The sequence below is a fragment of the Giraffa tippelskirchi genome, chromosome 1 (genome assembly GCF_054371585.1).
Source record: "Giraffa tippelskirchi isolate mGirTip1 chromosome 1, T2T-mGirTip1v1.2.pri, whole genome shotgun sequence".
Taxonomy (NCBI): Eukaryota; Metazoa; Chordata; class Mammalia; order Artiodactyla; family Giraffidae; genus Giraffa; species Giraffa tippelskirchi.
Window position 1 is genome coordinate 110,974,561 of NC_137275.1, and position 24,391 is coordinate 110,998,951.

The 24,391-nt window shown below is 51.0% G+C and overlaps 2 protein-coding genes and 1 long non-coding RNA gene across 9 annotated transcripts in view; 1 reads left to right on the forward strand and 2 right to left on the reverse strand.

The window, feature by feature from the left end:
• The window catches only part of LOC145505864 (uncharacterized), a 92,029-nt gene extending 75,379 nt beyond the window's left edge, over window positions 1–16,650 (reverse strand). For all 3 annotated transcript variants that reach the window (XM_081488998.1, XM_081489009.1, XM_081488990.1), the window contains exons 1-7: window positions 15,593–16,650; window positions 14,288–14,389; window positions 13,676–13,816; window positions 12,937–13,086; window positions 9,980–10,203; window positions 7,976–8,207; window positions 1,528–1,749 (exon numbers count right to left, since the gene is read on the reverse strand). In XM_081488998.1, coding sequence (XP_081345124.1) covers window positions 1,528–1,749; window positions 7,976–8,207; window positions 9,980–10,203; window positions 12,937–13,086; window positions 13,676–13,816; window positions 14,288–14,389; window positions 15,593–15,709 — 1,188 coding nt within the window. In that variant the 5' untranslated portion in view covers window positions 15,710–16,650. The remainder of the gene's footprint in view (window positions 1–1,527; window positions 1,750–7,975; window positions 8,208–9,979; window positions 10,204–12,936; window positions 13,087–13,675; window positions 13,817–14,287; window positions 14,390–15,592) is intronic.
• Window positions 16,651–16,686: 36 nt separating this feature from the next.
• LOC145506045 (kazrin-A-like) overlaps window positions 16,687–24,391 on the reverse strand; it is a 38,785-nt gene continuing 31,080 nt past the window's right edge. For 2 of the 5 annotated variants that reach the window (XM_081489705.1, XM_081489714.1), the window contains exons 4-13: window positions 23,314–23,373; window positions 22,847–22,926; window positions 21,854–22,015; window positions 21,667–21,764; window positions 21,082–21,193; window positions 20,066–20,316; window positions 19,593–19,618; window positions 18,960–19,017; window positions 17,721–17,787; window positions 16,687–16,809 (exon numbers count right to left, since the gene is read on the reverse strand). In XM_081489705.1, the coding sequence (XP_081345831.1) occupies window positions 17,771–17,787; window positions 18,960–19,017; window positions 19,593–19,618; window positions 20,066–20,316; window positions 21,082–21,193; window positions 21,667–21,764; window positions 21,854–22,015; window positions 22,847–22,926; window positions 23,314–23,373 (864 nt within the window). In that variant the 3' untranslated portion in view covers window positions 16,687–16,809; window positions 17,721–17,770. Of the gene's footprint in view, window positions 16,810–17,720; window positions 17,788–18,959; window positions 19,018–19,592; window positions 19,970–20,039; window positions 20,317–21,081; window positions 21,194–21,666; window positions 21,765–21,853; window positions 22,016–22,846; window positions 22,927–23,313; window positions 23,374–24,391 lie in introns of all 5 variants that reach the window. The other 3 variants (XM_081489694.1, XM_081489712.1, XM_081489692.1) reach the window with 2 other exon arrangements.
• LOC145506855 (uncharacterized) lies at window positions 17,123–17,919 on the forward strand. The gene is made up of 2 exons (XR_014054397.1): window positions 17,123–17,193; window positions 17,706–17,919. It is a non-coding gene; the product is annotated as an uncharacterized LOC145506855 (long non-coding RNA).

Below are 24,391 nucleotides of genomic sequence, written 5' to 3' on the forward strand. Positions count from 1 at the left end.
TCCTGTTGCCAAAGAGTAGTGGGAAAAGGTTATACAAGCGTGCAAATATTCTGTTTTGAGTTCTCACATTGAGCTCTCACAGAGAATTACTCACACCAAGCTACTAAACAAGGACACCTGCTGTAGCACATGTCGGAGGGGTTCTGTCTGAGACGGTCTCACGGGGGAGGGGTGGGGCAGGGTGGGCGCTGTCTGCCTGCCTACAAAGGAGAGGTGAGGCTCACAGGAGGAGGCCCGAACCCTCAGCACTCTTCTCTTTTCACAATGACCGTTAGGCAGTTTCTCATCAATCATGACAGCCGCAGACACGACCACCAGAAACATCATGACTCTACATGGTTACACAGCACGGGCCTGAGGCTCTGAGGGTGAGCAAACGCCACTCGACCTGTCTGACCGCCGGTATCAATGTCACACATCCCCTCAAGGAGCAGAACCTCAGAAGACTAGAGAAGACGGCCAGGCAAGCTGCCTCAGCAGGGCCCACACAGCGGGCTCCCATCTCTCCGAGAGAACGGGCTCCACAGACGTCACCAGACTCGCCTGAGTGAACCCGAAGGAAATTTCAGCATCATCAGGTATACATTCGACAGGCAGGTGGGGGGATGAACTGGGAGACTGGGGTTGACGTATGTACACTACTGAGACTATGCGTAAAGTCAACAACGAGTAAGGACCTACTCTACAGCACAGGGCAGTCTACTCAGGGCTCTGTGGTGAAGTAAATGGGTAGGAAATCTAAAAAGAGGGATATATGTAGACACACACACACACACACGTATATATATATATATAAATATAAATATAAATATATATATAAATATAAATATAAATATATATATATATATATATATATATATGACGGATTCACTTTGCTGTACAGCAGACATTGACACAGCAGTGTAAAGCAACTGCTAACTGCTAAGTCGCTTCGGTCGTGTCCGACTCTGTGCGACCCCACAGACGGTAGCCCACCAGGCTCCCCTGTCCCTGGGATTCTCCAGGCAAGAATACTGGAGTGGGTTGCCATTTCCTTCTCCAGTGTATCAAAGGGAAAAGTGAAAGTGAAGTCGCTCAGTTGTGTCCGACTCTTAGCGACCCCATGGACTGTAGCCTACCAGGCTCCTCCATCCATGGGATTTTCCAGGCAAGAGTACTGGAGTGGGGTACCATTGCCTTCTCCAAGAAAAAGGAAAGCAACTAGACTCCAATAAATGAATGAATGGATGAATGAATTTTTCAAAGAGGAACACACTGGGCACCCTAGAACTTGTAGAAATGAGGAGTCCACACCCAGGGTGAGCACAGCGCTAGGGATGCCCTCGTGTTGCTCCACTGCCAATGGACCGCCTGGACCAGGCCTCTTCTACCCCAGAGATCTCGACGCAGAGGCGGGGAGGCCGCCAGTCGCGGTCTCGCCAGCGCTCTGTGCTCCTACTCACGCAGCCATCCCAAAGCTCAGATCAGCCGGAGAACAAGGGACCCACATTCCACCTCAGGACAACAGACACGTCCGCTGTCACTCACTTCGCGGACATCCCGCTGTGGTTGTCTGTTCGCTTCCTCGGACGCGAGGAGCTCCTTCCTGGCCGTGTCCGGGTCCTCCTCCGGCTCTCTCACGTAGGCAGAGAGGTTTGCCAGGCACTCCTTCGACTGGCTCTGCTCCCCTGACTGCCTCTCGATGACCTCCTGGAGCTCGATCACCTTAGCCAGGTCTTCCTCGTGGCTTGGGGAGCCGTCGGAGGATCTCTAAGGGGGAAAGGAAGCCTTAGACAGACAGCCTTGTTTTGGGAGGGAGGGAACACAGCATTTCCGGGCAATCGGTGAGGTCAAAACTTTCTTCTGCACTCTGGGAGCTCACACGACCCTCACGGCCACTCAGATCTACATGGTGCATTGCTGACAGGTCCCAACAGCCCCGCACAGACTGGATGGTAAGGCGAGAACCAGACAGAGAGCGAGACCGAGGACTTGCCTTTCCATTGGTGCTTGGCATGTTTACTTGCTCGGGATTTACATCAAGCACCCCGTCCGTTAGTAGCTTTCCCCAGTTATTCTGCTCTTTAAGAATCATCTGCTAAACGTGAAGTCCACCGGACTTTAGGAAGCATCACTACGAACAAAGCTAGTGGAGCTGATGGAATTCCAGCTGAGCTATCTCAAATCCTGAAAGATGATGCTGTGAAAGTGCTATATTCAATATGCCAGCAAATATGGAAAACTCAGCGGTGGCCACAGGACTGGAAATGGTCAGTTTTCATCCCAATCCCAAAGAAAGGCAATGCCAAAGAATGCTCAAACTACCGCACAATGGCACTCATCTCACGTGCTAGTAAAGTAATGCTTAAAATTCTCTAAGCCAGGCTTCAGCGATAGGTGAACCGTGAACTTCCAGATGTTCAAGCTGATTTTAGAAAAGGCAGAGGAACCAGAGATCAAATTGCCAATATCTGCTGGATCATCGAAAAAGCAAGAGAGTTCCCGAAAAACATCGATTTCTGCTTTATGGACTATGCCAAACAAAGCCTTTGACTGTGTGGATCACAATCAACTGTGGAAAATTCTGAAAGAGATGGGAATACCAGACCATCTGACCTGTCTCTTGGGAAACCTGTACGCAGGTCAGGAAGCAACAGTTAGAACTGGACATGGAACAACAGACTGGTTCCAAATAGGAAAAGGAGGACGTCAAGGCTGTGTGTCCTTGTCACCCTGCTTATTTAACTTAGACGCAGGGTACATCATGAGAGACGCTGGGCTGGAAGAAACACAAGCTGGAATCGAGACTGCCGGGAGAAACATCAATAACCTCAGATATGCAGATGACACCACCCTTACGGCAGAAAGTGGAAAAGAACTAAAGAGCCTCTTGATGAAAGTGAAAGAGGAGAGTGAAAAAGTTGGCTTAAAGCTCAACGTTCAGAAAACTAAGATCATGGCATCAGGTCCCATCACCTCATGGGAAATAGATGGGGAAACTGTGGAAACAGTGTCAGACTTTATGTTTGGGGGCTCCAAAATCACTGCTGATGGTGACTGCAGCCACGAAACTGAAAGACGCTTACGCCTTGGAAGGAAGGTTTTGGCCAACTTAGATGGCATATTTAAAAGCAGAGACACTACTTTGCCAACAAAAGTCCGTCTAGTCAAGGCTATGGTTTTTCCAGTGGTCGTGTATGGATGTGAGAGTCGGACGGTGAAGAAAGCTGAGCGCCACAGAACTGATGCCTCTGAACTGTGGTGTGGGAGAAGACTCTTGAGAGTCCCTTGGAGTGCAAGGAGATCCGAACAGTCCATCCTAAAGGGGATCAATCCTGGGTGTTCATTGGAAGGACTGATGTTGAAGCTGAAACTCCAACACTTTGGCCACCTCATGCGAAGAGCTGACTCATTGGAAAAGACCCTAATGCTGGGAAGGATTGAGGGCAGGAGGAGAAGGGGACGACAGAGGATGAGATGGCTGGATGGCATCACTGACTCGATGGACATGGGTTTGGGTGGACTCCGGGAGCTGGTGACGGACAGGGAGGCCTGGCGTGCTGCGATTCATGGGGTTGCAAAGATTCGGACACGACTGAGCGACTGAACTCAACTGAAGTCTTCACTAAGAGATACTCTTCTATCAATCTCGAGGGGAGGGAGATGGGAGGGAGGCTCAAAAGGGAGGGGATATATGTGTACCTATGCCTGATTTTTCCTGCGATTTGACAGACAAGAACAAAATTCTGTAAAGCAATTATCCTTCAATTAAAAAATAAGCTAATTAAAAAAAAAAAAAAAGATCTCTCCTGGACGCCCAGCTTTTCCGCTGGTCCTGGGTCTGAGGACAGGAAACAGTGGTGGCAACAGTGTGGGGAACAGATAAACCCCTTCAGGGTCCAGACAGGTCTCACTTATACATGTGGGCGTGTGGTTCAGCCAGGGGAGGTTTTAGGAAGCATGCATGGAAAGTATTTTTATAAACAATGAGTGCGTCGTTTTAACCAACTAACCTGTGGCTTTGTAATGGGATTCTGTAAAGAATACTGATCCACTGCAGCTCCACAGGAGCTTGGTGACAACAAAGTGACTTACTGCAAAATACAGCTGAACTCGTTTAACAGCAGCTGGATAAACTGTGCACTCTCCCCTGATCTCTAACAACCACCCTCAGACAACAGAAGGCTACAAAAGCTAGAAATTATCCACATGGAACTGAAGAGGGATCAATCTCAAATTCAAGTTAAAAGAAGCATTTATAAAAATCAGAAAACAACAAAGAACAGAGCAGGGAAGTGACACACCTGGGCTGACTAGGACTGAATGCAGACAAACACCTGCCTCAAAGTCAGGGACCACGGCCAGGCCCTTCCCCCGGGCCTTGTCCTAAGAAAGGCCTCTGGGTCCCCAGCCTGGCACCCTCCGCCAGGATGGGAGCCCGCCCCACGGGTGCCCACGTGAGTCGGATGGGCAGTACCGTGTCCTCATTTAACAGGAGGGCAAAGCAGGCCACAAAGCGGGCAAGCGGCACACCCAGGTCACCAACCTCAGGGTGACGGAGCTACTCTGCTGTGCCCGGCAGAAGGGTTCCTGGGCACTGAGCTGCCTGAACCGGAGCGCGGCTGCCCAAGTCCTGTGGGAAGGCCCCAGGAGTGCTCCATCAGCGGGCTGGGAGCAGGAGAGGGACAAGGAAGGCCAGCCCTCGGGCCACTGGACTCCAACAACAGGGGCTCATCCAAGTGACCCGAGGGGAGAGGCAGCGAGCTCCCTCCTGAGGCTCCCTCCATCAGGGTTGCTGTGATGGACAGGAGGGCCTCTGGAGGAAAGCGGGATGGACGGCACCACGGTTAAGTGTCCAGGCTCTGATCAGACCAGTCTGCACCGCACCGCTGGGTATGCGAGCCTGGGCACGGTGCCCGGCCTCTCTAAGCCTCAGTGTCCATATCTGCTGAATGGGGATAACAGCAGCCTGGACCTCACCTGGGTGTCTGCGGGATTAGATGACGGGCTCAGAAAGCACTGGACACGGTGCCTGGCACACAGAGTCTCCTGCACACTGCTACCCACCGTCATTAAATTGGCTTCCCCCAAATCTAATATCTATGGCTCTGATTCAGTCATTTCTTTTAAGAAAACACTACGTGGAAATTCCATGGTGGTCCAGAGGTGAGGACTTGGCACTTTCACTTTCACACCGGTCTGATCCCTGGTTGGGGAACTAACATCCCATTAGCTGTGCAGTATGGCCAAAAAAATAAGTAAAGAAAATTTTAAAAATAATAAATAATACTATGTCTATTATAAATAAGCATGAGATGATTAGAAGGCAACCAAGTGGGAGAAAGGCAAACTGTTACAATTGTCCCAACCAATGACCTATTTCCAACAGAACCATCAGTTCAGTTCAGTTCAGTTCAGTTCCGTTCCGTTCAGTCGCTCAGTCGTGTCTGACTCTTTGCGACCCCATGAATTGTAGCACGCCAGGCCTCCCTGTCCATCACTAACTCCCGGAGTCCACCCAAACCCATGTCCATCGAGTCAGTGATGCCATCCAGCCATCTCATCCTCTATTGTCCCCTTCTCCTCCTGCCCCCAATCCTACCCAGCATTAGGGTCTTTTCCAATGAGTCAACTCTTCGCGTGAGGTGGCCAAAGTACTGGAGTTTCAGCTTCAAAATCAGTCCTTCCAATGAACACCCAGGATTGATCTCCTTTAGGATGGATTGATTGCATCATCAGCATATTTTAAGTGGTGGGTGAGTTTCATTACTTCTATTAAAATGTCAATCATCCACCAGTACGTAACCACATAGTGTTCATTCACTAACACGATAAGGACTCTAATACTTCACAGAGAAACAAAGGCATGCTAAATTACTAAATAGTTTACCTTTCGACGATGCTTCCTTAACTCACTAGACTGATAGATGCATGCAGAGAAATGAAGAGAAACCAGATTTATTGCGACTTTGAAGCTAAAAATTCAAGAATCAATATAGGCAAAGACAGTAAAGCAAAAATGACGGCAAACATATAAGTGAGATGTAGATTTAGAGAACATGTAACTGGAAACAGAACAATTTGTTGGACCACATTAGTTAAATAAGCTATTCAAGATTTACTAGAGAAACACTATACATTATTCCTCAGGAAGATACAATTCTATTACAACATCATGATTTGTTAAAGCACAGCACTGTGTACAACAAAGGGCCTTAACAGTTGTCTGTTCTCAGCCAAACCTCTCTATAAGTTAGTTTCTCTTAATAAAAAAAACATGTTATACTTTAAAATAGTAATTTAACTGACGAGGAAGTTGCCGTAATACCTATTTTAACACTGAACAAATCTAACCACCTGTTGGACATTAATGTAAAATCGTTACCTAGAATTTGATTTCAAACTTCTGAAAATAAATTCATTAAAGCAGGTACCCTATGAAAATATGTAAGAATGAAAGCTAGCATAACAGCAGGTGGAGTCTTCACATTTTATGAACCATAGAAGATACTTTGTAAAAGAGTCTGGTAGAGACATTAAGCATGCAAAAGCTGATGAGATTTACAGTCTCAAATACAAGCACCAACACAGAAAGGATGTTGTGTCAAAAGTCCATTAATTCTACACATAAGAGGATCATTTCTTCAGGTAAGCATAATCTCAGTTATGAATTACACAGGTTCTGTAGTGTATCATCCATCTACATTATGCTTGTAACTGCACAGTGATAACAATAATTCAAACTTAGTGCTATGGGGGAAAAACACCATTTAATGAGACATGAAGACAAAGCAGAAACCCGACTAAGGGGACACACGCTGTGGACCCCAGACTGCTATGACCAGAGCAAGTGGGAGGACGGGGGAGGGGAGATGGATGGGTAAACTACAGCCTCGGGGGGGTGCGGTTGTGGGAAGCTGGGGTCTGGATTGATGACAACGAAGCAGACAACAGGATGAGACAGGAAATCAAAACCAACGATGAAAGCAGACACACCGTCAGAGAACTCCAGCAACAAGAAAAAATATACAGAACTGTTCTTTTACAAATACTCGGAAAGAAATCAAGCATGAAACCACAGAGAAATCGTCAAAGAATACACACTATCAACTAATTGGCCAGTGATGCATATTATAAAACCAATGTGTCAAAAGACCACAAAATAGACCAGTTATCACTTCACATGCTGCTAAAATGATTCACAGTTAATTTAATTATATGCTGACTAACAATGCAGCTAACATGAAATGGGTGGTAACAAAAAAAGTGATAATACAAGTGCAGTTACAAAGCAGAGTGTTGTAGACATGATTTCACAGGGTAAACAGCAATGCGCTCAGGAAACCTAAGCTAAACATGGAAGAAAGCAGGAACATGCGCTTCAGAGCTGCACACTCTGTCACCAAAAGCCCTAGGTCGTCATCCCATTTTTAGACTCAGAAGAGTGAGGAAGCCCAACTTCTTCCCTGGGGCCCTGGGGCACCAGGCTTTTAACCTGGTTTCACACCCAGAGCTGGCCTGAGCGTGCAGCCAGGTCCAGCAGCAAGCAGACCAGTTTAGATTCTTGGCTTTGTTCCCACCGCATGGCCTGCAGCCTGCAGCCAGGTCTCCCCAATGAAAAATGTGCTGCGTGGGTCTCACACGCCAGGAGAGCTGCCTATGGTTACTTTCACAAGGCTGTCTACTCGGTGACAACAGAAACTTCCCTGCACCTGCTGTGTCCAGCACAGGCCGGGCCCAACGTTACAGAGGCAGGCCCTGGCTGAGTTCATGATGACGTGCTAAGCCGGTGGTCCAAATATCAAGACTAATTTGTTGCTGTGCGAGTATGGAATGATTCAAGACTAGGCAGTTTTTAAAAATCTTAGACCTCTAAGCGTAGCAAATGTACCTGAGTTTCTTCTGGGTAAAAACAGAAAAAACAAAAAACAAACAAACAAAAAAGAAAGCCAGTGTGCTGGGGGAGGGACGTGGCAGGGAGGAGGCAGACACATACCAGAGTCTTGATGTCCCGCTGGTCTACTTTCCGCGCCGAGCTGTGCCGCCTCCTTGGGGGCTTGGCGCGCCCACTGCTGGGCGGGCAGGAGCTGGCGAGCGAGGAGGCGGGACACAGGTTGAGGGAGCTCGAGGATTTACAACAACGAAGGTTGCCTAAGCTCCCCTTGCCCACCCTGCTCTCAGTATCCTCGGCCCGCTGCTCCGTGTTCTCCTTCTCTTCTTCGATCAACCTAAAATAGAATAAAACCCGTCACCTGCCTTTGTCAGCAGAGGAACGTGTCTGGACAACAAATGTGGGCTTGCATTCTGTGTCACGATTAGCATATTCCAGGAACAGTTGCTCAATTAACATCTCAGCAAAAAGGTTCAACTTTCCCTCTTTTCAATATTCTCAAACTTAGAATAACTTATCCTTGAGTCTTACAAAGTGGCCCCTGATCATTCTCGTTTGATTTGACTGGTTTACTCTAACATTCTGACGGGGCCTGGGTGGCGCCTCTCTCCCTGTGAGGAGATAACCTGAAGTTGACAACCTTTACCTTCCCTGCTCTCAGGGCAGAGATGCACGGCAGTGCCTCAAGTCTATTCCGCTGGGAATCAGGAACTCTGTACAATCAAAACAGTGAGCCACGAACAAGCTGGAGTTTCTAAACACAAGTCTCTAGACCAGATGAAGTGCTGAATTGATTTTTTTATTTTTTAGGTTGTCTATGTACAAATGCATCACTTGATGAAGTTCTCCACCAGCTTTGTGTGAGTTTCTGGACTCATGTCAATGTGCTGCATTAACCTAGAATTCACAGTTACTGCTCTTCTCCCCTAATGTCTCGCGGATGATTTTATATAGCAGTTTAAATATTCGATTATGCATATAACATGATTTTCAAAATAAAATACAAGATTCTCGCAGGTCGTCACCTCTCCAGTTTCACTTCTCCTTATCCACCCTGAAAGTTTTTCACTGTTGATAACAAGTTGATGGAAAGAATTTACCATTTACCTCAAGTCAACATGTTACCTAAGGAAAAATCACTTTTACCTGACAACATGCTGTAAAAATAAACATATTAATATGTAACCGTTCCGTATTTCCTGGGGGAGGGGGAAAGACAATCTTTCTGAGCTGTCTGTGCTCAAACACGGCCCACAAAGCAGTCTGTCTCAGCGTCAAACGTGCAGGCGGCACCACCTGCGTTTGCTGGTTGTGCCCTTCACCCCTGCCTTTCCCCCGGGCCCCCCGCACTCGGCTGACAGGAACGGGCACCTCGGCCTGGGCTGACGTGACAAGAACAGTCTGAGCAGCAGCTCTGCCAGGTCCTGTGCAGGGTCACCGGCCTGTGGCCACTCTGAACGTGGACAAGGGACAGGAGGCAGAGCTGTGCGGGTGCGGCACCAGGCTGGCCTCGGGGCCCCCAGCCACCTGGCCGCACCCAGACCCAAGGCCCCTGCTCGCCATGAGGCGGGCCTTTGGATTCTATCCCGTTTGTAAACTGTTATAACAGCCCAGACGGTGTCTACAGAAAACATCTCACAGACACTGATGAGTTGAGAAGAACTCAAACACATGTCCTTGGACCACTGTCGTACAACAAGCCAATCTTCACACTGTATTAAGTTCAAAAGGAAAATGCAGATCTGAGGGGGAATTTGCCACCCCAAAACCCCAGCTTTTCTGTTTCAGGTGGCTTTTCACCAGAATGTGGGAGGCTCCGAGGGACACACGAGGGCGAACCTTCAGTGCTGGAGGGTGCACGGGCCGCAGGGGACACTGTCACGGCACCTCACCCACCTTGGGGCTCAGAGCTGGTGGGGGGACACCCCACAACGCCCCCCACAGCCCTGGCTGACTGAGCTCTATAATCAAGGGCAATCTCAGAACTGAAAATTCTTGAAGCAGACTTGAAGTCAGTTTCCTTACTATGGAACACTCAGCCTTCTCTAAGGAGAAGACAGCTCCTCAGAGAAGCCGAGTTTCTGGGGAGCTCGGCTCGGGCTCACCCACCGGATCTCTTCGTTGATGGTGTCCAGCTGCTCCTGAAGCATCACAGTCAGAGTCTCGGCATCGCCCTGCCCGCTGGGCGACAGCAGAGCGGCCGAGCTGAAGAGGGTGGCCCTGTCGCCCCCGCCGTCAGACAAGTCTGCGTCACTCTCGAACGCCTGGGCCACGTTGGCCGGCACGCTGGCTTGCTGCGCGCGCTCCCAGTCCTTTTCCTTCAGGGTCTGCACCTGGGCACGAGAGGACCACGTCTCGTCAGCGACATTCAGGGCAGCTCAAGTCTATCAGGAACTGAACACAAGTTTACATGGAAGCCCCAACTGTGGATAAACGGGCCATGCTTATGAGACACTGCCATCTCTTCAGCGAGCAGTACTGAAGAAACAGGCAGGAGGAGAATCCACTTCCTAGATGGCCTGGTGACATTCAGGTCTTAGCGTGGATGGGAGGCAATCCTATGAGGTTATTCACAAGGGTGGGCCGATGGAGTCAGAGACAAAGTCCGAAAATTACAACAATACATCTGTGCCTCCATCAGCCAGGCTGAAGGAAAATAAGAAAAAGAAATCCTTCAGCTCCGCAGCCTCTGGGTCCACCTCAGCGGTCACCACTTGTGTTACTCACCGAGGAGCGCCATCCTCGCAGGTCCCCAGCCCTCCGTTTTCCAGGCTGGTCTGAACACGCACAGACAGGCGCAAGCAGGGCCAGCAGGGCTGGGAGGGCTGGGAGGGCCAGCCCCCCGCGGGGCTCCTCCCGGGGCGCAGGCCCGCGGGCTGTTCTGGGGGACGGCCCCTCACACCGCAAGGCGGCTCTGTCACCAGAGACGTGCGGGAGAGGGCCTGCTGGGCTCCGAGCCGCCCTCCAGCTCTCACACCTCACACCCTTCTCTCTGGCACATCTCCCCCCGGCCCACTCTCACCCAGGTCCTGCCTTCTTTCCCAGACATGACCTCAAAGCAGCCGAGGGGCAGCCTCGAGGTGCTGGCTTGCTGGCTCCCTGTCCCCCGTGGCCAGCGCCCTCGCCCCTGTCTTCGTCACGACCCCTCCCCAGGGCTGGGCCACCCCCTGCACTGGCTCCAGGACCACCTGCCATCATTCCTGCTCCTCTCCAGCGAACCAGCTGCATATGGCTTCACCCCCATCAGCTCAGCCAGCACGTCCTCTCCCTTCTCTCACCTTAAAATCGCACAAAGGGAACCAGCAGATTCCTCCTCCAGGGCTCCCTGCAGCGCCCACTGAGGGTCTCTGAGAGCTCCCTGGGAGAGGCCTCTACTGTCCCCCTCCCCGCCCAGTCTCCAGCTCTCTGCAAGCAGGCGGTGTGCCCCGCTCGCAGGGCAGCTCCCAGGGAGCTCTGAGGAACCCATGTTACCAAGCCCCCTCCTCTCCTTGCCCTCCCCCCACCCCAAGCATGTCTCTCCCTGGGCACCAGGCCCCGCCCTCCCTGGGGTTACTAGTCAGTCCCTTGCGCCCCTTCTCAACCTTGGAATGCGAGGCACCCCACAGCTCTACCCTTGCACCCCCTATCTCTCCACGGGCACCTGCCTGGTGACTTTACCTTGTCTGTGCCTTTAAACACCATCTGTATGCCCACGACCCAAGTCCACCTTGAGCTGAGTGAGGCCTCTCCTGGATCCAGGCCGGAACACTCAGCTGCTGACCTCACAGGTCCCCTGGACACCCCATGGGCTCATCCACCTCAACAGGGCTGAGGCCCGTCTCTTAGCTCCCTGCCCTGACAGCCCTCCTCAGCTCAGGAAACAGGCTCTGGCCTCGAGCTGCTCAGGCCTGAGCCCGGGGTCCTCCCTGATGCGGCCCTCTCTCTCCCTTATCTCCGCTTGTTGACACGACCCTTGATCTATCTCCGAGTGGCTACTTCTCTTCCGGCCTCCGGGTCTCTGTTCCAGGTCACCCTCCTGGTGTCACCTCGCTGGCCACCCTGTTCACACACGATCGTCCCCCCTCCTCAGACAACTCGGGCACTCTGGTCTCCTTCCCCTGCTCACTACTGTCCGACAGGCTGCGTGGGTTTAAAAATGGGTCCACAAATTCTTCCATCCTCCTCCCTTCAAGAGGCAGAGGGGGCAACTCCTGCTCAGCCCCTGAGCGAGGCAGGACTTCGCAGCTCACTCTCGCAAACAGAACTGAAGGTGTGCGGCTTCCGAGACCGGGGCGCGAAAGGCCCCGGGCTACATCCCGCGCTCTCGCTCTCAGAGGGTGTTCTGAGGAAAGCCAGGCCGTGAAGAGGTCCACACGGCAGGGACCTGGGCCTGTCCCCACCAGCCAGGTGAGTCTGAAAGCCTGCCATCCAGCCCTGGGGGGCCTTCCCATGTTTGCGTCCTCAGGAGGCCCTGAACCAGGCCCACCTGCTGCAAAGCACAGAAACTGGACTGTGACCTGCTCACTGGGAAGTCACTAAGCTTTGCAGTGATTTGTTACATGGCAGTGGATAAAGAACGCACACGGTTTTTAATTCACTGCTGGAGTCCTAGTTCTGACGATGTCTGGCCCAAACTAGCTGCTCACTGAACATGGCAGCTCAAAACACAGACATGTATGAAAACATACATGCCATAAATGAGGCGAAAATACAAAGGTACTTAAACTTCCAATGAGAATTCTTCTCACTATAAAATGATGGGTATGTGTATCCATTTACTCGCAGGATGATTTCAATCAAAACGGTGCTAATTAGTACTGTGCTGGGCCTCACAGTAGGCCACAAGTTATCAAAATTGGTTCTTTTAAGAAAAAAAAGCATGCCTTAAAAGGAAACTCGTAGCCAGAAAAAGGAAAATGGGAAGACATAAAGCGATCTATCAACGCTTTGTTCCAAAACCATTTCAGGACCACAGTGTGAGGGGGCAGGTGCCTTACAACGTGGGAGTCACATGAAAAGGTGTTTACCTTCCTTCCTCAGGAATTCACCACTATAAAAGTCAGACACAGTTCAGTAAAAGCCGTTACCTGTCGATGCATAGAATCCTTATCTGCGATTTCATTTTCAAGTTTATCATTGAGGTCGTCGTGCACAGAGGTGGCTTCGCGCTGGGCGGCAAGGTAGCATCTCTCAAGGGTAGTGATTCGCACCTCCACGTCCGTGTTCTGGACCATGGCCTACACCGGGCATTGCAGAGTAGAAAAGGTAAGTCATTATCATGGAACATTCCGATACACGTACGCGTAGAAGAGTTGGACTAAATCCTAAGTTTCAACTCAAAAATAAAGTTAGCGTCCTCAAAATTAAAGTCCTAGACACGGCAGTTTCCTCGGACGTGAGCAAAAACGTGCCTACTTCAAATGTCACATTTGCCACGACTGGCACCCATCTGTCTTAACGTTCTGTCTGGCCACTCGGTTTATCAAGCTTCTTTTCTATATAATAAACCCGAACAGCAAACAAAAAGTATACTAAACTACCCTGTTATTGCAAGAATTCCAGGAGCAAAGGTATCTGGCATGAAGTCAGGACCTCAGGAGTCAGGAGTGTGGTGGGCTACAGTCCACAGGGTCGCAAGGACTTGGACATGACTGAGCACGTACGCAGGCAACACTTTTTAACCATATAAAACTCTGACTTCGTACAGAAAAAATGTATTTACAAAAATTCAAGAAGCTCAAAAGTCAACTAGTTACATAAATACGTGCATCATCCACCTAACAAGGCAGCAAGTGTACAAATTCAGGACGGCCGGGTGGCTGGTACCTTCTCGCCCAGGGCCTTGTGGTGCTCGAAGAGTGACTTCAGTGCCCTGAGCACCTCCACCTCGCTGGTCATGCCGGCTGGGGACGTGCGGAGGGATGGCACGTACCGGGAAACCAGGCACTCCAGGCGCTCCAGCAGCAGCTGCAGGGCAGGGCCAAAGGAGCGCCGTCAACCTCATTCTTGAACTCAGGCCCAATAACTCCTCTCAGCCACACGCTAAAGCTGAAACCACGCTAAGGCAAGTCGGAATCCCGCCAGTTCAGTCTCAAGTTAGAGTGGACTTCCCCAGTGGCCCGGTAGTTAAGACTCCGCACTTCAGCAGGGGACATAGGTTTTAATCCCTGGTCGGGGAACTAAGATCCCACACAAAGTGGAGCATGGACAAAAATGTAAGTTAAGAGAACTCTCCCCTCAAATGTACTAAAATTACATTAGCTCTCATCATAAATTTGAAGCAAGGTATGAGAACCCCGAACTGATCCACCTTGGTCTGCTCAGTGGGAAGATGTGAAAAATGACTTGAAAACCAGACCGAGTTTAAAGACAGCAAGAGAGAGCCCAGTGGTGACCCCCACGGGGCAAAGGGCAACACGTGAGAATCCCCCTACTGACCCTGGTGTTGCTCCTTTCCGCTTTCAGCTCAGCAATTTCTTCTTCTCGTTCAAGAAGCTGCTCCCTGCATACCTTTAGTTCTTTCGTAAGTTCTATAAACTCCTAGAAGACAGTGAAATGAGTAAGTAACTACATGCAAACACAAATTAAAAAGAGAGCGAGCCGCTGAAGACTGACCCTGTCAAGTCTCTCTAGGCTCCACACAAAGGATCTCCTTGTCCCTCCAGAGAAGAGGGGGTCCCCCTGACCCACAGACCACACAGACCACCACAACTCAGACCGGCCTGCAGCCTCCACCTCGACCTGGCAGGCACGCGGCAGGGGAGAACCCGGAATCCAAGCCTGCCTTCTCAAGACCCAGGGACGTCTGAGAAACTTTCCTAAACAGAAATCCTAACAACAAAGTGGATAAAGAGATTCTTAAATGACACCCAGACAAGTGACCTAGAACCACTGGGGAGAGCGAAGAACAAAGGTAAGGTCTACAAGGCCACCAGGCTTTGGAGTGTTCCTCTGGGAAAAAGGCTGATGGCACCCCAAGGCCATCCGTTAGCCTGACTCCACTGAAGTCACCCAGTCATTCAATAAACTGGTTAAAATGTTAAATTCACGTTATATGTATTTTACCACCATTTGCGTGCACATGGGGCCATCCACGTGGTGAACTCCCTCAAACTAAACCACACGGAGCCTTTCATTCTTCTGTTTTTCTTTGCAGAAATACAAAAATCCTGGGCTACGTATCCCCTACTACATACTGAGTATTCAGCACCCAGAACAGTGCCCAACTCTTGTGAGAGGCATGTAGTAGACATGTGAAGCTATGAGGGTGTACGTTATACACGTAAAGCAGTAGGTACCAGTCATTAAAATACTGGACCCACTGGCCTGTGCTCTGTTAAGATGGGAGACGTTAAGGGGCTTAGCATTTCTGCTTCAAGGACTGACTCTCTAGCTCGATCCACAGGCCCCAGAGACTCCTCCAGCCAGTATATCCCTTCTTTGGAAGAGGGGCGATAATAAGGGGCTTCGCCTTTCTGCTTCAAGGACTGACTCTATAGCTCAGTCCACGTGCCCCAGTGACTCCTCCAGCCAGTGTTGCCCTTCTTGTGGGGCCCCCGCCCATCCTCCACGCAGCACCTGCACAACCTCTTACAAGGTCCACCTGCTGGGGTCCGTCCTGCCCACTAAGGCCAAACGCCCTGGCCGGCAAGGCCCACAACCGTGCTAACAAAATGAAACACAAAGCCAACGCTTTGCCGGCTGAGGGCCAATCTAATGGGCCCAGACCCCGGCTGCTCTCACCTCAGGCCACTCTGCTTCCAGGACTTGGGCCGAGGCCAAGTTCTTCCTCCTCTTGGCCTTTGCCTTGGGCTTGCAGCACTGGAAAAGCCCCCAAAGGCGGGTCTTTCTGCGACCCATCCTCGCGGATGGGGGCAGCCCCCCACTAGGGGGCAACTGCTGATTCACAATCAGATGCCTCAGCACCCGAGCTATCACCACCGATCTCACACAATGACCACCGCTATTCACACTACGACCACCCCACTCTCACACACACTACTCTCACACACACAGCTCTCACACTATGACCACCGCTCTCACACTATGTCCACCAGCACCGGTGTCTCAAGAAGAAATGGCACGAAGGCTCTGCCTCCAGCACGTCTCCCAGGAGCCCGGAACCCGGAACCCACTCAGTCACAAGGGGCTCCATGGTAACAGGGGGGCTGGGCTCAGGCCCACCATCAAGGGCGCAGAGAAGGGGGAGGGGCTGCCAGAAAGACGGCAGGTGAGTGTGGGGTGTGGGAGAAGGAAGGCCGTGCCCACAGCTCAGGCCCACCGTCAAACATGACCCTGCAAGGTACTGGTTCACAGTCGAACCCAACAGGATGAACTGCTTCAGAAACCACCACCACTAGGAATAAGCATATCTTCTAAGTGGACTTCTCCCCCTCCACCCACTAAACAAGCCTCCAGGGAGGCTAGTGAAAGGGCACCCCTGAACTCAAGGGCGTCCCCAGAACCCACCCAGGTGAGGAGGACTCACCACACTAGCTGCCCCTCACTCTCACCCTGAGCTCGGTCCTCCCTGACTGACTCTCTCAATCGAGCTCAGCAAGGGCTGGACCAACCTCGCTCCAGGCACTTAAAATGAACCCACAGTGGGTACAGGGGTTCACTCAACCTGCTGCGAACTCGCTCTCTTAACTTCGACCCTGGGCGGTCAGACAACTCTGCCCTGTGAGGGCTGCACGGTGGAGGTTCAGGGGTGTCCCTGCCTCGAGCCCCGACAGCCAGCGCCTCCCAGACCCCGCCAGGTGCTGCCCCTTCCTCCAACCCCGAGTCCCCCACCCCCTCTCCCGGCTCCACTCCCACCCTCGCGGCTCCCCACTCACCGGGGCACAGGCCACACAGGCCACACGGCTCCTGGCTCAGCCGGGACCTCTGCTGTCACTTGAAGACCTCAGTCCCGAGGGTGCTTGGGGTCCTATATCCACCCATCTCAGCAATTACAGACTCTGGGAGAGACACAGGACAGTTTGGGGTGCCGCCCGCAGTTCACCCTGAACACATTCTGTTTTTTCGGCTTTACCTACTGGAGTTTTCTGAGATGTCTTTTGAAAACCTCAACTGTTGCTTTCAAAAAGACTGTAAAATCACTGTGCTCAAGTTTAAGAATAAAATCTTCATTTTCAACCTTAACGTGAAACTGGAGGGAAGACTAAAAGCAGTCATGTTTTCAAACTGAAAAAGCAAACCCGCACGTGACCACGTCACAGAATACACGTCACCGAACCCCTTCCTCCTCAGCCTTCTCCTCCACCACCAGCCAGTCAGGCTACAGCAGTGGGAGCGGCGTGAGGTCAGCCTGGGGCAGTTGGGGCTCTGCTAGTGCAGGAGATGTAAGAGATGTGGGTTCGATCCCTGGGTTGGAATGATCCCTAGAGGAGGGCATGGTAACCCACTCCAGTATTCTTGCCTGGAGATTCCCACGGACTGAGGAGCCTGGCAGGCTCCTCAGGCCATGGGGTTGCAAAGAGTTGGACATGATTCAAGCCACTGAGCATGCATGGACAGGTGCTCCACAGCCTCCCTGGGCCAGTGGGTGCCCTGCTAGGCAGCACAACCTCTCAGATGTCTCAGGGTGGGTCAACCTGGCCCTGAGCAACCAGGGACGAGAGAGGATGGTGGAGGAGGGAAGGACAGGGAGGTGTTAGGGGCCACTGGTAGAGGACAGAGGGGTGCAGGGTGGGAAAAAGAGGGGGGGGCAGGGAGGGAATTCGAGTCCTGATGGTCCAGGGACAAGCCGTCCCCTCTCTGAGTTGCCCTAACAGCTATGGAGACAGAAATTAGGACACTAATTCTGTCGCTCATCCCTCCACTCCTGATCCCACTCCTGATCTCCACTGCCCAGGAGAAAAACACTCACTTTCAGTGGCGTCTGTTGGAACCAGCAGCCATCTTCTCCTCTGAGATCCTTCAGGGGCTGCTGGTTTCTGTAAAACACAATGGAGAGCAGCCTTGGTCTTCATCGAGGATCCAAGATTACACAACTGAGCCTAGTAAACATTGTTCTGAAATTCTGGCAGATGCAGCCATAAGCAAAACAAAACCAATGCAGGATCTTTGAAGGGAGTGGACAAAAGAGTCGTTATTGGATATATGGTTGTATTCTTATCAAACTCGAATGGTTCAACACTAATACCTAAATGTGAATGTATGGATGGATGAATGTTAAAAATTATAACAGGCAATAAATTCTATAATGAATTATGAGTTGGATAAACTCATAAGGTTACAGAACACTGTAATACAAAGATACAGCCTCAACAAGAAATGAGAAATTTACCAAAGAAAAACACACATGGAGTTGAGGGATTATAAAACTCTTAAAATGCTAAATCTTTTCATAAGAAAAATATAGAACACCTGAAAGATCTCAATTCCTCCTAGATTAATTTATAAATTAAGGTAATACTCAAAAACCTCAAAGCTATTGAAGTGATAGGACCCCAAACTCTGTGTGTGTGTGTGTGTGTGTGTGTGTGTGTGTACATATATATTATATATATGTCTTCAGTCACTCAGTCATATCTGATTCTTTGCAACCCCGTGGACTGTAGCCTGCTGGGCTCCTCTGTCCATGGGGATTCTCCAGGCAAGAATACTGGAGTGGGTTGCCATGCCCCATACACACACATATACACAGTGAAAATACTTCTATATGTTGACAAAGAAATTTTACTTCAAGTAGATTCAACTTAATCATACTTTTGAAATAAATGTGAAATTCCTACTATGATGAGGAATGGCTTAAAAGTGAGTAACAATCACACAGACAAATATTAGGTAGCTCTGACTCCATCACTCGGTCAGCCATGGGAGGAGTGATCACCCTTCGGCTGCCCTGTTCTAGACCAGGGATGTGGTGAGAACAAGACAGAGGATCAACAGCATCAGAGCTGCCAGTGGACCAGAACAGGGCTTGGGCTCCCTTCCCCTCCATGCCCTGGTCTCTCTCCAGAGCAGGGAGTGGGGCTCCCTTCCCTCCATGCCCTGGTCTCCCTCCATCACCACCTCCCCAGAGGAGAGGAGACCTGACCAGCATGGCCTCTCCCTGTCTCTACCACAGTCCGAGCAAGCAGAAGGGCCAGAGCCCCACACTCACCAACAGACAGACTGCTTGCTTCATCTTGGGACTGGGCGTTGTCTTCTGTCAGCTTTTCCTGCCAAGGGACCAGAAGAGAAAGTGAATCTCCATTGGTCAGCGTATTGTTGTGGGCATGGTCCAGAGTCCCAGACCCTCTTGGGGGACACATAAGCACCAGAAAAGGGCCTTGAGAAAGCAAGGCGCTGACCCAGGAGTCACAAACCCACAAACCCCTACAGTATCTGGGGGGACACAGTGGGTTCTGCCTTCCCACCTACTCCTATGCTTTGCCCTCCAAGTGGGCACAGACTCATCACATCTGGGCTCTGCTGATGGCACCCAGACTCTGGTGTGATGCTAAGGGGATCTGAGCACCCCTGCCTGACACCCCCCATGCCTCCGGGTCCAGGGTTACAGAGTGAGGGTGTCTCAAACAGTAAGGACAGGGCCAGCGCTGCCAACCGGCCTTAGGACAGCTCTCAACAGGCCCGTCTCCCTCCTACATTCAGCCTAGAGCCCCCAGGCCAGCTGAGAGAGTCAGGGACAACAGTAGAGGACAAACCAGGGACCGTGTCCACCCTGGGCTTTGTTGTGGGGGGAAAGCAGTGACTGAGGGTCTGATGCCGCCAGATGCTGGAGAAACCGACTCACCTTGTGGCAACACTCACTCAAGCGACCTACAAGAGAAGAGACATCCGCTGAGTGGTGGGGACAGCCCTCTTGCCACACCTCCCTCCCTAGGGACAGGGTGCAGGCTGGGGGCTCAGACACTGAACAGAGTCCCGGGCCTGTGACGGCAAGCGGGACATTCCGAGTCTGGACAACCCTCAGGGAGGAGAAGAGAAGGGAGAAAAGGAAATAAAATGAAACCGTGGAAAATCTCTGTGCAGCGCTCCTGAACCACCTTCTTCTCCTGCCTCCTCCCACCAGACTCGGCCAGGGGGAAGAGGGGACCGTCAGCTGAGTTGGGGGGACCGATGTGATCATGGTTTGGTAGGACCTGGTGAGGTGGGAGGAGGAGGAGTTTCCTGGGGAACAAGATCAGAGACAAACCAGGAGGAACAGGAGGATTGGGGAGATGGAGGAGGGAGCCAGCACCTCCTCCCTCCCTTCTAGAACCTCACCTTTAAAGTACCAGCATACAGCACATCCGATTAGGATGAGGACAGTGGTGACTCCAAGTCCAGTTACCATTTTCATCACCAGTGAAGTGCATGAGGAGGGAGAGGGAGTGATGGGTAGTCTCTGGCTCATGGCTGCTCGCTCTCCAGGAACCAGGACCTCCCCATGGGCCAGGGTACTTGATTCTTGGTCCACACACTTCATGTTGCTCCAGGGCGTACAGTCCATGACCATGACCTTCCCATCAGGGCACCTGGGTACAGATACAGGGGGACTCATCAGGGACAGCTAGCTGGATGAGGAGAAAGAGGGGGTAGCCTCCTGTCCTGGGTCCCCTGACAAGACTGGAGGGGGGACAGGCTCCTGCTGTCTGCAGGGCAGGGTCCCCTCACTCCCCCTCACTGGGCAGGAGAAGGATCCAGGATTGTGTATTGTGGCCCCCGGGCTCCTGCTGAGTGTTCAGAGCTGTTCTTCAAGAGCTCTGTGAGGGGGGCCTCATCCAGGTCAAGGGTCAGAAGGGTATGGGCACAATTCTGACTCATCTTCCAGTCAAACTTAAATACCAGGCCCTTTCATCCACCTGTTGACTCTTCCTACCAATCTCAGCCAACACTGGAGCGTCAGAGGACAGTGAATTACTACTGGCCACCGAGCCCCCCAGTAGGAAAGATTCAGGTGCTACTGGGGAGCAAGGGCTGGGTGTGAGGCCTGTCGAGTTGGCTCCGGTTTTATAGGAACCTTGAAGGAGCACACACGTGGCCTCATGATGACTTCTGTCTGCTGTCAGCACTTCGGTCTTTCTAGGCCCCTCCTGAGGAGACGTGGGAAGGGGCCACTGGGAAAGCCGTGCAGGACAAACGGGGGTGGTGGGGAGCGCTGCTGCAGGCTCAGGAGACCCCACAGGCACAGGGGAGCTCTGAGAGGTGGGAGGGGCTTCACGGAAGCAGAAGAGAGACATGGGTACAAGGAAACTGGGGTCTCCTGTGGGTTGGAAGCCCCCTAGGCTCCTGTGTCTCACCCGGTGCTGCATTTCTGACAGAATTCAGCTGCATCTTCTCCACGGAAAGTGCCAGGTTTGCATTGACACTCACTGTCCTTGGTGGAGGTGCAGCGGTTTTTTTCTTCTTCTCCTAGAGACCAAAGATAAGGTTTTGCTGTTTGTTGCTGTTTCAATGAAAGAATTAGTGTTTTTCATGGGTGTTTGGAACTTCCCTGGTGGCTCAGGCGGTAAAGCATCTGCCTACCAGGCGGGAGACCCGGGTTCGATCCCTGGGTCGGGAAGATCCCCTGGAGAAGGAAATGGCAACCCACTCCAGTACTCTTGCCTAAAAAATCCCATGGACGGAGGATCCTGGTAGGCTACAGTTCATGGGGTCGCAAAGAGTCGGACACGGCTGAGCTCACGCATGTGAGCCCCAGGACAGAGCACAGGTTCTCTGGCCACAGAGGACGACCTCAAAAACAGTCCTTTCCATCCCTCCCTCCTCTGTCATGATGCGAGGTGTGTTTTCTCCAAGGAAAGCATTTCCTGAAGTTTTCTTTCAAATAGGAAATCACTGAGGCTGCTTATACACTGGGAAGCAAGAAATAGGACTGTACTAGCCTTTCAGGTCATTCTGGCGTTCTTCTCTTTTCCTTTCCAGTCCTTTTCGGTCATAGTTCAACCTTCGCAGGCACACAATTCCACACTGCAAACTGTTTCTGTTTCCAAGAGAAAAAGAAAAAATTTAGACCTGGCCGCAGGCAAACATCTCTCAGCAGGCTAGTGAGAACTTCTTGCACCGACTGACCTGTGAAAACTATCAACCATTTTCAGTTGCCCACGAAGGGCTTTCTTGGTCAAGTGGTCCAGCATCCGCACGTGCACAAGGCACTCCATGAAACAGCTATAGTTCTGCGGGAGGCCCAGACTGGGCAGCCACTTGTTGCCGATCCACTCATGTTTCACGTTCCTGTACGCAAGGGTCTGCATTCAATAATTAAGGATGGTTAATTGGGGAAAAAATGGAGGAGGCAACGGCAACCCACTCCAGTACTCTTGCCTGGAAAATCCTGGTGACAGGATGATTTGAGAGAACAGCACGGAAACATGTCTATCACCATATGTAAAAGAGATGACCAGTGCAAGTTCGATGCATGAAGCGGGGCACTCAAAGCCGGTGCTCTGGGACAACCCAAGGGATGGGGTGGGGAGGGAGGCGGGAGGGGGCTTCAGGATGGGGGACACACGTGCACCCATGGGTGATTCATGGCAAAAACCACCACCACACCATAAGGAAATTATCCTCCAATTAAAATAAAGTAAAAAGATACAACTGTTTCAATCAGTCAAAACTTTCCTCACACTTCGTACTTTTAACCCATGTAACAGACAGACAGCGTTTTCTATAATCCCTACGGTGAGCAACAGCGAGGTGGCACGCAGTCTTTGACCACCTGACAAGCATCTCCTTGGCGAGCCCCCGGGCAGACACCGTCCGCGGTGCTGGGCTACAGCAGGCCGACAGGGACGCCCCCTGTCCTGGGACGCACGTGCCTTGGGGGGCGGGGGGGGGCAGAAAGCGAACAGGTGTGTGAGAGCGTTTCTGAGCCACGGCTGCTGTGAGGGAGAGGAAGCGGACGGCACGGACTGCAGTGGGACGGGAGGAGGTGGCTGGCTTCAGATGGGGGGGAGGGGAGACCTTCAGACAAACGACTTTTGAGCTGAGACAGAAAGAGTCCACAGGAGCTGGCCTCCCGACCAAAATAACAGCAACAGTGACGACCCACAGCACCCACTTCACCTGCATTTCTGAGGCCGAACCAGGTGAGCCAGCTCGGCAAACCTCCACAGGGCAGCGCGCAGGCTCCGAGGAGCGCCGTTCTGAGGGAGTGAAGGAGCGGTGTGTTACCCGGAGGAGTCACAGACACCGGTCATCAACAGGACTTCAGATAAACAAAAGAGCTCTTTTCACTAATTTCTAATTTTAGAGAAAAGGCCATTTAAGTGTGCAACTACTTTTGAAATTTTAAGGTTTAATGGGACGAAATTATAAAGAATTTTTTAAAAAACTCCCATTTTAATTCCCATCTCATCCAATAAATAATGAAGAACAACATTCTGAAAAGAAGTACAACAATAGAGTCTACTTCATCCAACAGCATTTGTTTCCTTCTAACATTTTTACTTATCAAATACAAGAAAATTTCATACATTACTCAATACAGTGGATCAATAGACTTGTTTCAATAAGGAAAAATAAAAACCCACCTTTTTCACTTCCTTATAGAGTTCTAGCTGCAACCTCGGAAGATTGGAATCCATCAAAGCCTACAACAAAACACAAGAGATTTGTTCAGAGAAGATACATTCTACTTACTAGCAGTTCTAAGAGTGATGAAGGACAGGGAAGCCTGGCGTGCTGCAGTCCACGGGGCCGCAAAGAGTTGGACACGACTGAGCGACTGAACAACAACCACGAAGCAGTTCTAAAGAAATCTAAAGGACAACTAAAACTTCAATGTTGATGCAAAGGAGAATATAATAGCAACTAAACTGAAAACCTGTTCATTAAGAAAGAAGTATATGTATGCAGGAAGTTACCAACTAGATACAGGTCATTCACCATAATATTTAAAAAAGGAAGGAAAAGAATATTCATTACAATCAAACACTACATAATATCAAAATTAAATGGTAGATAGTTCAAATTCACTCTAAAGCTCTTATATTCAATTAAAGTACATACTTTAATCATTTTTAGTCATTAAAGCACATTCTTTAACCATCGTTTTTAATGATGATCCAACATCAGCAATTCCCTGGAGTCTGCAGAGCAAGTGGGACAGGAGGTGGACACCCAAGGGCAGAGCCCTGATTCCGGCATGGGAACACGCCGCTCCACGCAGAAGCCGCACCCTTCCCAAAGGTCTGGTCCGCCCGTGAGGCACACGTGCTCCCCACCTCAGGGCCCCAGCGACACACGAACCTGCTGGAACCACAGGCTCCTCAGAGCCCTGACCCTGTTGCTCGACTACAAGTCAAACCGAAATGGCCACACGGGCAACTTCAACCCAGGAATAATGGCTGATGGCAACCACCAGCAAGGACACAAAGTCCACGCTGGAGATGGCTTCCCAAGACGGAAAGATCTCTGGGCCCCGCTCTCAGCCGTGAGAACCCTCTCCTCCGAACGGTACTGCCAATGGCTTGTCCACAAGAAGAGAGAGAAGATATAACCAAGCCTCCACAGAAAAGACGTCTTCCTTTCCTGTGATATAAGCATGTGACAGCTATAAACCAAGCTGGTCTTAGCAAACCCACAGAGGCTCAGCGAGCTTGAAAATCA